We start from the raw sequence: 13,761 nt of genomic DNA, 5'->3' as shown, positions 1-13,761 counted from the left end.
AGTGAAGCTCATTATGAATCACATGAAGTCCTTTTGAATATACCCTATTTTCTGCACTATAAGGCGCACTTAAAATCCTTTAATTTTCTCAAAAATCGACAGTGCGCCTTATGTATGAATTCTGGTTGTGCTTACTGACAGCAAACCGATAGCAGCAACTTCGCTCATGCGCGATTCATTTGCAGTTTTTAACGGGTAGGGGTGAATATCTCCTGCTCTGACATCAGCTTGGGGCGACTGCTGCGTGAGGACTACCTGCCGCCTGTGAGCGTTTTTGCACAGGCGAGGTGCAGATTGAAGCAACCGCTGATTGTTGAGAGTAAGAGCGATACGTGCTTCCATGTGAATAAGTAGTCATAAGTCTCCAATAATGCCAGAAAAAGTCTCCAGATTTGTCGCTAGTCGCTTTTTAGAAAAAAAAAAAGTCGCTAAGGCGGTGTGAAAACTTGCTAAATATAGCGACAAAGTCGCTAAGTTGGCAACACCGCCAAAACTCCGCTTCAGGTCCCAAAGTCAAACAAACACTACGGTACACTGAGAGTTAAAAACTGTCTAAATTATTTCACCTTTAATAAAATGATCAGCGTTGCTGATTTACCAGGTGTAACAATTAAGTTTAACATCCAGGAATCCATGAAAACGGAATTTATTAAATTTAACAGAGTTAGCAGGAAGTTAGCTCGCTAGTTTCCACCTAAACATGATATAGCATGTTCTGACTGAGAGATTTCTGTAAAAAATGAAAACGTACAGCTCTGCTATCACTTCCAACATAAATGAAGACAGAAAACTAAACAGCAGTGACGTTTGTAGGGTTACTGAAGTTGGGCTAGCTGGTATATAATGATGTGCTACGTGATCGCTAGCGACACAGCTATGTTAGCATAACAAACAGTGAAGCTGGAGGATGAACGCTAACGCTTTTCCACTCAATAAAAGTTAACGTGAGGGTTCCCGATGGTTAGGGACAAATGCAATCGCATGGCAGGATGCTGTAAACGGATCAAACTTCAGTCAGGAGAACTGAGATAATCCATCCACAATATGAGGTTAGTCATTAATATACTGCAACAGCACGGAAACAGAGCAGCTGCGAGATAATTCTACATTAATGAATCAATGTTACGGACGAGGAGGAAGCAAAAAGAATAAGTTGAGTAAAGTTTGCCTTATCTGACTGTTTTGTTTCACTTAATGCATCTTATAATCCGGTTCGCCTTGTGGTCAGAAAAATACGGTATTCGATAAAGAGTGAACGGTTACAATATTAAATAATGCGATGTAATGCAACCACATTGCATAACCTAGAATTCATACAGCCATCAAACAAAGCCATCCATTGAGACGACTTGTGACTATAGGGGTTGCCAAATGAATAAATCCCTGATGTATGTTGACGTAGTGGGAAAAAATTAGATACAATAAAATGGGTTCAATATAAACCAACAAGGACATAAACCAAGAGTGGTTTATATCTACCACTGTAAGAAATGTTTTGGGCAGTTGCCCACTTTGCCCGGTTGGAACTGCCACCTGTATGTTGACAAAATAGCACAAAACGTCTGACACCAATACGAGACACCTGGGATTCCCACTGGACTGGATATATCTGATGGCATTTTAAAAGCAGGCTGACTGGGTGTGCAGGCGCACACATTCTTTCTCTGGTTCAGCCCAGAGGCTTTTCTCAGAAAGCCCAGGCAGATCGCTGGCTAAAGGCAGCAGTCGTCAGGCCAAAAGAAAATTATTTGAAGACAGCAGAGAAGAATGCACTGAGGAAAGCTACACCAACGCAACTGCTGCCAGAGACGAGGCTACAACGATACTCCGAATTCAAGAGCCTCCTCAGTCTCATTTAGCCTCCGTTGTGAAAATACACAAAGGATTACATGTGTCGAGTTGGCCCTTCTCAAACCACCACAGGCCGCAGCTTTATATGTCTGGCCTGTACCCGGCGCTGTGGGCCAGGGCTGCTGCTGGCGCGTGTCGAGAGTGGAGTCCAGTGTCGGGTTGGGTTAGTGCCGGTCTATCCGGTGGGCTTGTTAAGCTTGGTCCAGATTGTATCAACAGAGGTTTTGGGCAAGACGGGGTGACTGAAGTGAATCCAGTGGTTTTCAGAGATGTTTGATTACCGGGAAGGGGTCTCACCCAGGCCACGCAGAAGACAGCACTGCCCTAAGTGCAACCAATTAATCAGGCTGACCAAATCCGGATGACGTAGAGAGAATCAGGCCAGGACATTGAAGCCTACCTCGGATGAGTTCTGACTTCTGAAAACGCTGCGTACAGTGTCGGTGTATATCTAGAACTGCAGTGCATGCATGAAAATGTCCTATTTCTATCACACTACTGTAATATATTCTGCACAGAACATGTTATAGTCAAATAAGCTTTCCATCTCGAGGGGAAAAAACAAAACAAAAACCCAGATCAGTCTGTGCCACTAAAAGTGTGTAAAAGGTGAAAATACTGTTGTAAATTGAGAAATATAGTATGGAAATTTAGGACAAAGGCAACTCTTTCAATTCAGTTTTATCTTATTTATATAGCAACAGCAGTCACCTCAAGCTCTTTATGTTGCGAAGTAAAAGTGCCTAATAGGGTTGGGCGATTGGACGAATATATCGACAATCGACGATAGGCTGAGCCCATCGTTGATCGTTTTTACAGGGGCGATTTATTTATTTATTTGCCCATGAGCAAGTTTGCTAATAACAATGGAGCTAATAGAAGCAGTCAACGGGGGGGGTGGGGGGGGGGGGGGAAATAAAAAATTAGTAGCGCTGTTTTAACAGCACCCTCTTTCATCTGCGAGCACATGCCCCCTCCTCAGAGTGCGCCCAAATGCTTGTTGATGGAGCTGCAGAAGCTGGTGATAGCCTAGCATACTCAGCCGGATGGTGGACACGTGCATGCTCATGCAAGTTAGTCATGTTTGGGTACTTTGCTCGCACTATACGTCTGCACAAGCGGCACACCGCTTTCATCCTAAATTGGTGACTTTATATTTTTTTGTTTTTTTTAGTGCTGTCAGCGTTAACGCACCATCATGACGACTAACACGATTAACAATTAACCCACCTGGAGCGCAGACTGAGTCAAAATACCTGAAATGTCTCCGTCACCGCATTTCGGCAGTTTATCCAAAGTTTGTTTATTCTGCGCTCCAGATAAAATTTTTTAATCACGTTAATCGTTATGACTGCGCTGACAGCCCTAATTTTTCTGGGAAATTAGTTTATCCATGTTTGGACTTCTGTGTTGTAAACGTGCAAATCAGTCCGTGCATGATTACACTGCTGCGGCCATCAAAAAGTCTGCGCATGCGTGAATATATCGCCCATCGTGGATTATTGGACTGATGTCGGTTGGACAATTTTTACATATCGCCCAACCCTAGTGCCTACAATAATATATACAAGAACCCAATATTCAGATGCCACTGTGAGCAAGCACTTGGTGACAGTGGGAAGGAAAAACTCTATTTTAACAGAAAGAAGCCTTACGCAGAACCAGGATCAGCGAAGGCCGGCCTTCAAGGGACGAGCTTCGAGGCTGATCCATTAAGCTAAAATCAAAGTGCATAAAACCGCAATTTCTCAAGTTGCCTCTGGCTGACTTCAAAAGCAAATCCCTCAGACTCCCATTTTAAAATGTCAGTGAATCCTAATGTTCTGTAAATCCCAGCAGTGACATCACCAATAGGCGCACTGCTGTCTGGATCCGGACCCAGAGGCCGTTCTTTAAGGACCCAGATTTACTAGATTTTGACAGACTGTTTGCATTTTATTCAGAGCAACGTTTCTTGTATTTACAGTAGGCCTATTTTGATCTGCAGAGCCTTTGTCTTTACTTTCCTGACTTTACTACTGGAACGCACCGACTCACTCCAGAAGCAACTGAATGCGGCTTAAACGTGCGGCAGACCAAACGCATGCGTTGTAACTCATCCCATGTGACGCTAATCACCCAATCAAAAGCGTGTGTGAAAACTTCATGAGACGAAATGCAAAAATCTGAAAGATTTCAGTAAATCAACATTACAGCTCATCGATGTACATGTGAGATGTAGTTTAAGAAAAAGAAGCAACAGGGAAACGCAAACTCTTACATTATTACACATTAACAACTTTATTTGAAGACTTCTACTTCAAAAGTGGACCCTTTAGGTCACTGTGGAAGTGAATAATAACCATTGTTGAAATACTGTTGAATTATACTTTGTTGTATTTGACAGTCAGTTGTTAACTATATACAAACCCTGATACAACCTTTAGGCTACTCTTCATAGCAGAGAGCTCTACTGGATGAGGATCTGGGGTGAGATAGTCACTGTTTATTTGGAGTTTATGCAAGTCAAGTCAGAGTAGTGGTTAAACTTTCTCTGATTTATAATGTTCAGTACAAAAGAATTCTTATAATCGTGCAAAAAAAAAAAAACTAGCCAAAAAAAAGTGTCTGATGGAAACATTTCCTTGTATCCGACTTATTACCGCCTGTGTGAAAGTCAGCAGGGTGGCAGAGCCGGCCTCGGTAGCGGTGATGGTTCCCAGCTCCGCGCTCGGCCCACTAACAGTTGTTCTTTGACAATAACAGAGGAAGTCATTTCTCCCTCGAGCAAAAACATCTGCTACCTGTTATACACAAACACACACAGCGACGCACATTAACATACATCAGACAGGTCCCGGGGCCAAAACCAGAATCCTCGTAAGCTCGGTGTAAACAGCGCCAGAGTGTGGCATACATGAACGTGCACACGTACGTGCATGTTGCTAGCGTGCACGCTCGCTCCGCGTCTCTGCAGCTCCAGTCTAAACATCGTCCTTGTTTCTCACACACAAAGCAAGGAGGCTACCGTCTTTATCTCTCTGTGTGTGTGTGTGTGTGTGTGTGTGTGTGTGTGTGTGTGTGTGTGTGTGTTTGAGAGAGATGCTCCTTTCCACACGTACACTCAGACCTCTATCTCTGTCTTACTAAGTTTAGACCACTTCACCTGCATTGGGCTCTGCAGCTCTTTGCATATCTGCCTCCATCATCTCCACAATGCCCTCATTGTGCCCTCACATTAGCGTACACCTACTCACCTGCTATCTGTAGCCTCGGTATAGATAGTCCCCACAGATAATCAATCCCCGCCGATCAAACGAGTTCATCGTTACTTTATTGAACTCTTGAAACACTCGAGACACCTGAAGCTTTGACGCAGTCATGAAATTATTAATTAACACAAAACAGATGAGCAGAGCTATTCAGAGCTACACGTGGGAGATCTTACTTACACATCGTAGCATTAATTAGGATTCCGTCCTCGCAGTTTTATCTCATTATATAATGTTATTATAAGTATGACTACAAAACAATACCACTGGCGGGGTAACTGTATAGCAAAAAATAGCGGGCCTAATAACAGCAGCATTATTAATAAGGAATAAATGGAGAATTAAACCCAAATATGTAACAATTCAGAGTAAAAGGACTGATGTTCAACACAACTGTAAGTTAAAAACAGGAAGCGTGATGTATATGTGCTGCAGTGGCTTATTATGTATTCACACTGTGGATGCAGCAAAGCTGAGCAGACAGTGTGTGAGGTACAATGGTCTGGTGTGCTTTCAGTGGAAGGAAAAAGGAAATGAAATGTCTAAGGAAGCCTGTAGGCTTCGGCTTTGCTGTATCCTGTACACATATTTGTGTGTCTGTGCGAATGTGACATACACTACATGTGAGCCGTCTTAGGATGGCTACAAAAAAGGTTCAAATGAAAGAACTGCACGAAGAGGAAGCGAAACGGGGTTGAAACGGACTAAAACTGCCAAATAAGCGGATGTGTGAATAAACCTTTTCAAATTCAAACTCTAATGCAGGGGTGTGATTAAAGAGGGGGCCAGTGGAGCCAACGGAGCCTGGCTCAAGCCCCTGCTTCTCAGCCACTCAAAAAGATCCACATAGCAACAGCTGAGGAACAGTCACCGTGGTGGGACACCAACTTCGTAATTTCTTGGGGTAACCAGTATGCAGCAGCAAATGCTCAAAGAGATCGACTGCAGTAAGAAGCGATTTCAGTTAAAACAGGTTCTAGTGAGCTCAGCTGAAAATGGTTTTAGTCATTTTTAAGTAAAACCTCTATTTAAGAATTAAGGATCATAGTTTCTCAGAATGGAGAAGTGGATTTGTGTCTTGAGAGTATATGGAGCTTGCAAAGATGCAGAGGGTGAAGGTAACAGCGAACCCTAAGCTAGGTGAGTGGCTCCAGCAGGTCCCAGGAACAACATCCAAGATCTCTGTCGGGAGGAGCGCAGTCCAGGAACAGCTAAGATACTGCACATGACTCTCCAGCTCCAAGGCCTCTGGTAGAGGACCCAAGCTTGAAGGATAAAGACCGCCCCGAGGGGCGAGAGGGGAATTGAATGTGGTCTGAACTGCACCTTATAGTTCATAGAGAGCCATGTTACTGTATGACAGATGGACAAAGCCACTGTGACACAGAGTCCTGAAGTCTTTATTTTGGACATGGAGGTAATTGTGTTTAGTCTAAGTTGCTAATCAATGCTATCAAGCCGCTTTAGCAAAGCTGTACAGGTACACCACACAGGCATAGATACCTGTGTCAGTGTTAAGTAACAGGATTTGTTTTGTTAGGTAATTGCATTGCAAGTGATCCAAAAGCCACCGACACCTCAAATGACAGTGAGACTATCGCACTAGCAATCGAGTGATTGCAGCCTCCTGCGTTAGACTCAACCAGCCAGTCAAAGCAGCTACGCCACTAACATCAACATCAAGCTTCAACAGAAAGGCTGAGCTTTATTTAAAACAGATACATCCACATTTGTCAGGAAGAGGGAAATGAGCCTTTTGGTGGAACTGCAGTTCCTAATTTTCAGCTTCAGAAGCTGCCGCCTGTATGAAGCACGCTGTGTACAAAGACTTCACCTGTGTTTATGTGTTACAGTGTGACAACAAAACAAACTGCTGGCAACACATGTAAAGGTGGTGACTTCTAAATGATACAAGTCTGGATTCAATAAGATCCGAGGTGAGGGGAATCATGGGAAACAACAACAAAACAAAAGAATAAAAAGATGAGCAGAAACAGAGGGCACATAGATGAAGATGGATGAAGCTAGACCAGGAGACGTGGGGAAGCTTCACACGTGGCGACCATGACAGGAAAGGAGAGTAAACCGCTCTCCTCCTGAAATCTCCTCTAAGCTTTTAAGAGGCCCACCTCCCCTCCTCCATCCATGCCTTCATCCCACAGCAGACCTCCCTGCAGTCCAGACCGCCGTCCCCCCGTGAGTGTTCCATCTTCTCCAAAAAGAAGTGCACTTTTTCATTCTTTTGTCTCGACCCCCGGTTCCTACCGCTCCACGCCCACCGGCTCCCTGGCCGACCCCATCAGTGGCGTTCAATAAAAAGGCCGGGGAAACTCCCACTCCCCCCTCCCGTGTGTGTTGATATTACCAGCAGACTGTTTGGTTGTGTTTGTCAGAGTGTGATGACAGAACTAAACACTGGTATTTACTCTGCGATAACCGCCTTGTCTGGACAGGCTCTGTGCGGTAACTGAGTGTGTGGGACTGACAGATAATGTGTGTGTTTGCTGAGGTGTGATGCATTGTATCTCCAACCTCTCCGCTGGCGTCCGCATACGCCCCATCGTGATAACTGCTTTGGTAATTGCGTTCTGCCTCTTCTCTTTGCTGGGTGGAAACGCAAATCGCAGCTCGGGTCCAGTGGTGATGATTGTCATGTTTTCATTTGGAATAAAGTTTATGTTTTGGAGATACACGGTGTGTCCTTGAAGGCTAACAACTGTGATGAATGCATTTCCTCCCTCATAAAACAACTGAGAAGCTCATTTTCATGTAATATGTCATCCCGGCGGCGTTGACATCCGTGTTTACGTGCTTGGAGTCTAGTTTCTTTTTCCTATTCTACATCACACTGATTAGTACATCAAATCCTAGGCGACTTCACTGAGATTTGAAGCTCCCGTTGCCTCGTTTGTCCTCGCCGCCGCGCCTGATGACAGCCCCCCATCTGCCTTTTATAGCTGAGGGGTAAAAACTACATACAATCTAATTTTCCTGACAAGTGAACATGCTGGCTTCATGTATAAATGTGTGCCTTAGCTCTAATAAGCTGCTTCTTTTTTTTTTTTTTTTTTTTTTTTTTTTTTTAAATGCGCCACAAGTTTTGAAGCATACAAAACAGCCCAAATACGTGAAAAATAAAACCCCATGTTTAGCCCTAATCTAATGCCAGACAAGCAGAAGCCTTATAGCGCCTTCTTCATGCTGAACATGCTTTTTAAACGCACATCTGAACATGAAGCGTTTTGGCACACTTCAGCACTGATTCATGACTCTCACTAAGGCTACGTTCACACTGCAGGTCTTAATGCTCAATTCCGATTTTTTGATCAATTCCGATTTTTTGATCAATTCCGATTTTTTGATCAAATCCGATTTTTTTTGTCTGCTCGTTCACACTACAAATAAAATGCGACAGCAAATGCGCTCTAGTGTGAACCCTCAAAGCGGCCCGCATGCGCAAAAGACGACGTCACACACAGCGCGCTCTGTTTAGACCCAGAGCAAACAGTATTGTTTGACTGATGGCTGTTAATATAAAGACTTGTTTCGGACTTTACGTTTCCCAATTTTGCTTTAAGTTATAAAGTTATTTTGTTATTTACATAATAATGTAAATAACCTAATAATGATCCTTATTACTGTTTTAGAGGAGTAGTGCTTCAAAGGATAGCTGCAGATTTCTGTCAGAATCTGCAGATTATACAGTACAAATAAAATGTTCACGTTTCTCCAACATTGTCTTCCCAACAGTTTCACTGGATGGCCAGGAAGCGTTCACGATGTCTTCTCCGGCGCTGATAATTGGCATCTGTCTTGTGTCAGTGACGTAAAAGACGGATTTAATGCGACTTGACCGTTCACACAGCAGTCGCTTTCTGAGACATCGGATATGTATCGGATTCAGTACCACATACCAAAGTGACCCAGATCGGATTTGAAAATATCGGATTTGTGCCGTTCACACTGTCACACCATGATCGGATATGGGTCGCATAGGGTCAAAAAAGTCTGATTTGATGCGCTTTCGCCTGCAGTGTGAACGTAGCCTAAGAGCTGGAGGCACTCCCAGAGACCTCTGCAAAATCAACTGCCTCTCATGTCTTTGTTTTCCATCACTGCCTTTGGTCTACAATTTCACGCAGCTAGTACAGAATGGACTCTATAGAATACAACTAGTTTTAATATTTGTACTGTGAAAGGTCAGATTAACAAAAGAAATACTTGTGACTGTAATCGGTTGCCAGTGCCTTATGTAATTTTCAAAAAAGGCTTTTCCCACATACAGTCACTGGCTAAAGACTTGTGATTGAGAACTTTTTATCATCCGTGAAACAACACCATCTAAGACGGATTCGTTCCCTTTTATTTTGAAAGTTTAGCTGCTAGGCGGATCCATATTGTGGCCGGCTCAAGCATCTTTCAGGTTCCTCTCCAGTGAGTTTCTTCATCCCGTGGTGAGACTCCGACTCCAGCATCTCACCAATGTGGCAGATTTTAAGTTCAGAGTACAAGGAGTACTGTTGCTAACTGCTTATTGCTCTAATTGCACAGCAACAAGCATTTCATTGTATGATTGTGTACGTGACACGTGACAAACTGTAACAAAGTGTGCCTACTCATATTTGCAGTAGAGCACCTTGTTGTGCACCCTCTTTTCACATGGGCACAGAATCAAAATCCAAAACGTTGAGACAGGCGTACGTAACTTAGAACTGTGTGCTCCTTTGCTGATTCGTACAGAGAACAACCACGTACGAACACACTGAAGTTACTAAGGTTTTGAATCCAACTCTACAAGAATCTTTGCGATCATTAAAACAACACCCCCTCCCCAACTCGGTGTCATCTTTACAAAGTGTGTGTGTGTCCTGGTTTATGCTGGCGTGTGCACGGGAGCAGACCTGCAGCAGAGTGCCGTGGATGCGGTTCTGTTGGAGTTTGGGTCCTGGTTCTAGAGGAAGTTCCTGCAGCAAGGTCTGGACGGTGGACGGGATTTGCGTGACCAGGACAAAGGGGACAAGAGCCCGAGCTGCCATTTCTCTGGTGCGATACACAGCCGAGCGGCCGCATCTGTGGAGCAGAGAAAAACATTAGTATCGTGGAAAAACTGGGGAAAGATGATGGCGGCGTCGTTATGATAATCTTTCAGTATTGCATTATGTAATATATCATTTGATTTCATGGAAAAAGTACTGATGTTTCCCCGCTATCACAAGTCAAAGATTGTTATTCTAACTTTTCTATGACAAATAACATAATCACCACGTATATTATCATTATGAAGTATCGTTATTTTGTTCCCCGACCACATTAAGTCATGGACATATTCTCAGTGATGACCTATGAGCTATTTGGTTTGGACAGTTGGCCGCTATTTTATTGCACTGCTTATGTAACATCTTTTTCTCCCTCTCCTGTTTCCCTCCTCTACTGCAAAGGGAAAAACAAACTGCTCCCAGGTCAGCTGATGACCGATAAACCCTGAATCAAATATTTTAGAATCATTACCTAACCAGCCAGGAAACGGCCTACTACATTTTGTTTTCGCCCACACACAGGCGCAGATGTCTCCAGCTCACGGTCATTTACAGTGTTCGTCGGTGATGGAGGCTGCAGCTAGTCACCCCGGGTGCATGCTAAAATTAACCTTGTTTACATGCTGCTAATCTTTCCTTCTCCGATGTCATAACAGAGCCGATGCATGAGGGAAGGACATGACCAAGACCTGAATGAGATAAAAGGGGGAAGGGTGAGACGGCTCGAAAGGAGCAGAGTAAGAGTTCAGCTACTTGCAGAAACAGATAGCTGGAGTACAGTTCCACGAAAAACAGCCATCACACTGGAAGAAAACTGACACCTACTAAACTGGCTGCCTTCAACAGATAAGCAGGAAAAAGCAAACATAAAAGTCTAACGGTTGCCTCTTGGAGACTGTGTACCAAACATACTGTATGTAGATGTTTCTGAAAGGAACCACAACACCCTGAGTCTTAATAATGCTCATGTACGTGTCACAGTAGACGTTAGAATACACGTGCATTTATATATTAGCACAGACAAGTCACAATGTGACATCCTACAAAGCTGAAAAGCCATTCTGGTAAAAACTGCTAAAAATTGCAGTTCCTCTAGTGTCCACTTGGGGCCATCTCCCCAGTGAGTCAATTACTACAGACTGCTATGCTAAAATACCTAATCTTACCACTTTTAAAGAAAAAACTCAAGTGGTGCATCGAGTCCATTTCTCAAAATCCAGATTATCTCATATCTATCCTGAAATCACTCCATATTGTGACAGATGCAAAACTGCTGAAGCCTCACGGATCCACATGTAGTGGTCTTGTCCCAGTCTTGTTCAGTTCTGGACAGACGTTTTTCATACCCTGACCAGGATTTTCAGTGTGACGCTGGCCCCCTTCTTGTTCTGTTTGGCATCAGTGGGAATGAGGTGCATATAAAAGACAGGCGTTATCATTCTGTTCCCTGTTGGCCAGGAGGGCAATCCTACTGAGGTGGCGGGACGCTGTGTGAAATATACCATCCAATAAGTCTGTGCTGCAGTTTTGAGGAGTTCTTTATTGATACCTTGTTCCTCAAGTCCAATATTGCACCCATACAGTTCATGGATGTAGCCGTCCTTACCCTTTCCACCCTCCAATCCAAATATAGTCACTTTTTGGCTCCAATAAACTAACATGGTGCCGGCCAAAAATGCTAATGCTGATGTTTCAAAATGTAGAGTGCAAAAACCAATAGGTGATGTCATGGTGTCTATGACAAGCATGCATACTTATTTACATGCAAAAAAGTAAAAAGTGGATCAAAGCTACATTAATACTGCCGGCCTGTTTAGGGGCTTTCATGGCATTAAAACTGGCTGCTGGGGCCAAAAACGGCCCTCGGCTTTGCTATGAAAAATTCAAAGAAGCTTCCAGAGAAATGTGAAACACCTCATGCTGCAGCGGCATGTGGAGGTGAAAAAGAAGCCCATCTTTTTGGCTCTGGTACTGAGTGGAGGCGAGATATGTCAGCAGATATCTGGATAGCACCGTGAGAGCGTATGTTAATAATAAACAGCATCTGTTAAGAGGAAGCAGCAAAGCCAATAAACGATCAAGTGTTGGATCTCCTGGTGATTTGACTGAGAGACCGGGACAAGAAGTGACAAGAAACGTCCAATCGGTATGCACTGAAACAAAGTGGGGGCTGTTTGGAGCAACAGATCAACTGTTAACAAATGTTTTTTCCACCTGCTGTGAACACACACACATACAGCCAGACAGACAACCAAAGGGCCCTGTATCAAACGCAGACAACAGTTTGCATTCCTGAGCTCTGCACGCCTGCACACGTGAATTTATGAGCACAAACGTCCCACACACAAACCCACCAAATTTCATGCAAACTCCTCACTTTCCACTCGTCCCAGCCCCCATTTGGGCCCCATATGTTAACTATCTGTGCTAATTTGTCCCATTGAAAGTCTTTTGCAAAAGGAAATGACAGTTTGGAAGGTTGTAATTTTAGGAACAGGGACGTCCCCTGTGGGATTCAGTAGGCAGACTGTTGACTGGCCTGGATCAGGCTCATCTGGGCCTCATTTTGGAAAGCTGGGAGAACTGCTTCCTCCACAGAGACTCAAGCATGTTGGCTAAACAAGCCTGAGAGTCAAAGCTGATTAGCAAAGAACCTACTGTAAGCAAATTAAGAAGCAAGGAGTGACAAATTAAACAATTTGGCTTCCTTCATTTATTCATATGGACGCGATCTAGCCAAGCAAAAACAATCCTTCTTTTACTTTACCACCAAAACTCTTTCTTTGTCCTGACTATTTTGCTGTGTGGAAAACCACTAGAATGTGTGTCAAATTAAAAAACATCCGGTATGAACCCGACAAGCATAATCATGGCTGCACGTAACTGTACATGCCTGGTTAGGCAGACAGCCAGCATAATGTAAACGTAATCATGTAAACATAATCATGTTCCCACTGCTATTTATGCTTCTGTCAGTTTTGTGTAGATCTTTGATATTACAACAGCCCGTATGAACTGAGCCATATTCAAATTGCCCACAGGCAAAAACCCAAAGACATCCAGTTAACAGTGAATGTATCAAAAAGATCTCATAACCTAAAATAATATGTGTCAAGTTTTCACCTGGACATCAAACTACACTGAAAGTTACAGAATGTAAGGTTTTCACGTTATCGGCAGATTGCAGTCAACTGACTTCTGTTTTCTTAGTCCTCCCCAATTCAACAGTATAACTCTCGCTACGGTGGCCGCTGTAGGACATATCAAAAACATCAACTTTAAACTACATCTCATAAGTCTGCAGGTGGCCAGTGTGTTTATGTTATTATTTGGACCAGATACAGACCTAACCTGGTGTTTTCCCCCGGATGATCTGATATCCTCGTGTTGGTGTTGTTCCCAGACCATCATGAAAATGTTGTTCCAGGTTCAACATTGCAAGTGACCAATCACATTGTTGTGACGTTATTCCTTTGCACGCCAAGCCATTCGTGCATTTATGAAATTCCAATGTTGCAAGGACAATATCAATTCTGCTTACTGTTTATTAAAGGGTTACGATTAGGGTTAGGGTCAGGGTCTGTTGATCGGCGGACAGAGGCGGTTTCACGCAGCTTAAGTAC

General features: G+C 43.6%; 1 protein-coding gene across 1 annotated transcript in view; it reads right to left on the bottom strand.

Moving 5' to 3' along the window:
* thada (THADA armadillo repeat containing) overlaps window positions 1–13,761 on the bottom strand; it is a 124,112-nt gene that overhangs the window by 49,356 nt on the left and 60,995 nt on the right. The window contains exon 29 of the mRNA XM_085478395.1: window positions 10,004–10,172. Coding sequence (XP_085334521.1) covers window positions 10,004–10,172 — 169 coding nt within the window. The remainder of the gene's footprint in view (window positions 1–10,003; window positions 10,173–13,761) is intronic.

This window comes from Copadichromis virginalis, linkage group LG13, assembly GCF_057382275.1.
Source record: "Copadichromis virginalis isolate Kocher_CV1m ecotype Utaka linkage group LG13, C_Virginalis_male_GT1.1, whole genome shotgun sequence".
NCBI lineage: Eukaryota > Metazoa > Chordata > Actinopteri > Cichliformes > Cichlidae > Copadichromis > Copadichromis virginalis.
Note: the sequence above shows the minus strand (reverse complement) of the source record. Positions and strands in the feature narration are given on the sequence as shown.